We start from the raw sequence: 1,964 nt of genomic DNA on the forward strand, positions 1-1,964 counted from the left end.
TTGGCAGAAATGCGTGAAAAAGATCACGAAAATATGGATGCTGTTGGTGTTGTACGCCTTCCAGAGTGGGGTCCCTGGGACCCCGTCTGTGCTTGGCTGGAGACGTTGCAAGAAATGGCGCCTAATCGATGTCATTGGCGTTCGTGCTATCAGTTTCTTTCCAGATTGTCTGATTGAGCGGTTGGAGGTGTAGGCACCTCAGTATGCTTGACATAGGTCAGCACTAGGTCCCCTCCCTCACCCACTCTTTTTCTCTTCTCTTCTCTGTAGGGCTTTTAGTACAATAAGTTATCCTCCCAAGCTTTCCAGTATTTCCATATAACTGCTATTGTTCTTCTACGTACCCATTCCAGCCTCCAGTCTGGGGATGTACAATGCACCGCCAGACCACTGCATCAACCAGACTGCTCCAGATTGTTCTAGTCTGGTCATGCCTCAGTTCTGTCTCGCATATGATGTATGCACTACAGACCAGCGCATCAAGCAAGGACTGGGAACTATCCGAACAGCAGCACGGAGCAGATCCGATTGAAGACGAAACACTATCTAGACTGAGAATTGATCTAATCTATGGAATTACGGCAGACCATAAAGCGCTAATCACGTGTGAGGTGAATATTCTTGAAGACCCAAAGCACGATGGGGGAAGATCAACAGCCTCGTTGGATACCACGCCCATGAGTACAGTGTACTTGCTTTGTCCACAGGTAAGGGGCTTAGGACTCAAAATCACTGTATAGATGCTTCATGCTTGTTAGAAGGCGCTGGCAGCGCCTATCTCAAGAATCCTCAACGTGATTCGAACCCGCGACCTACTGGCTAGTATTTAACCACTACCATCCTGTCACGAATTGTTTATCAACAGTATGGCTAACTTATTCCTAGAGGTGACAGCTCTCGATCACCGGGTTCACATTACGTGATCCACTACCGACCAGCCCCGCAGGTATTGACACTGAATGGGAATTCTATGCAACTCGTGGAATTCCTCCACTTTTGAGCAGATTACCCATAACTCATTGTTAATAAGACATTTAAGGACTTAAGTCAAGATTCAATCTTTCAGGTAAAGGTAATCCTTGCTGAAAACCACGTTTAAGTTAGTCGAACAGGGCTAATTGTGCCATCCGCACCTGCAGAATGACACTGACTGTCGATCGGCTCAGTCCGCTTCATCCCTACCGTTGAGCTCTTTCAAGAGTTCATCATCAGACTAGATTGGAGGGTTTGTGAGAAAGTACAACGCATCTCACTGTACTTAACACCAAAAGAACACCGTATTTCGAGTGTCTTCGTTGTTCTGAGTGGAATGAGATCATGGAAGTGAAAGTTTATTGTGATTTTACCGTGTTTACCTATCACTAAACATTACTCATCTGACGTCATAGAGTTGTCATCATACCTATCTTATCGACTTTACCAAAAGCTAGTGTTTGGCCGGGTGAATCCTCGTGTAGAATGCGCTATTTAAAGTGACTCAGTAGTGAAACTTTTGAGACCAAGGAGGACTCCTTGCGCAGAGGTAAAACTTCACAAGAAAGCCACAAGAGAAACTCGTACACTGCTAAACCTTGTGTGGAAGGTTCACGAGAGTTACTACCACACTGACCTGCTGTAACTTTGAGCGGCACATGTTTCTTCAGGATTTCAGAAAATACGTTTGTTTTACTGTGAAGGCAACCAAGCCCGGAACATTGGGCATTTGTGATCGCACCATCAGCGGTGACCAAATTCAGTTTCTGCTAGTCGGCTCTGATATTCCGTTTGTTAATGGTCTAGTGTGGCTTGCAGATGCTTCGCTGTTCGTTTGATTGGGCTCAGTGGAAAAAACATCGTGGCATCTAGACATACCCAGTAAATAACGTTGCTGGTGCTTTTTACTTCACAAACTTGCCAGCGATCAGTATTGTTCTGATGCCGTCTTCTTGTTCAGGTCTCTTATGATTTGAAATACAGCCGCCATT

At 45.4% G+C, this 1,964-nt stretch overlaps 1 protein-coding gene across 1 annotated transcript in view; it reads left to right on the forward strand.

Annotated features, from left to right (window-relative positions):
- Positions 1-374: 374 nt before the first annotated feature.
- Positions 375-1,964, forward strand: part of T265_08557 (hypothetical protein) — a gene marked incomplete at both ends in the record, with an annotated part of 2,613 nt that continues 1,023 nt past the window's right edge. Inside the window, one exon of the mRNA XM_009174402.1 lies at positions 375-707. Coding sequence (XP_009172666.1) covers positions 375-707 — 333 coding nt within the window. The remainder of the gene's footprint in view (positions 708-1,964) is intronic.

The sequence above is a fragment of the Opisthorchis viverrini genome (assembly GCF_000715545.1).
Source record: "Opisthorchis viverrini unplaced genomic scaffold opera_v5_228, whole genome shotgun sequence".
Classification (NCBI taxonomy): Eukaryota; Metazoa; Platyhelminthes; class Trematoda; order Opisthorchiida; family Opisthorchiidae; genus Opisthorchis; species Opisthorchis viverrini.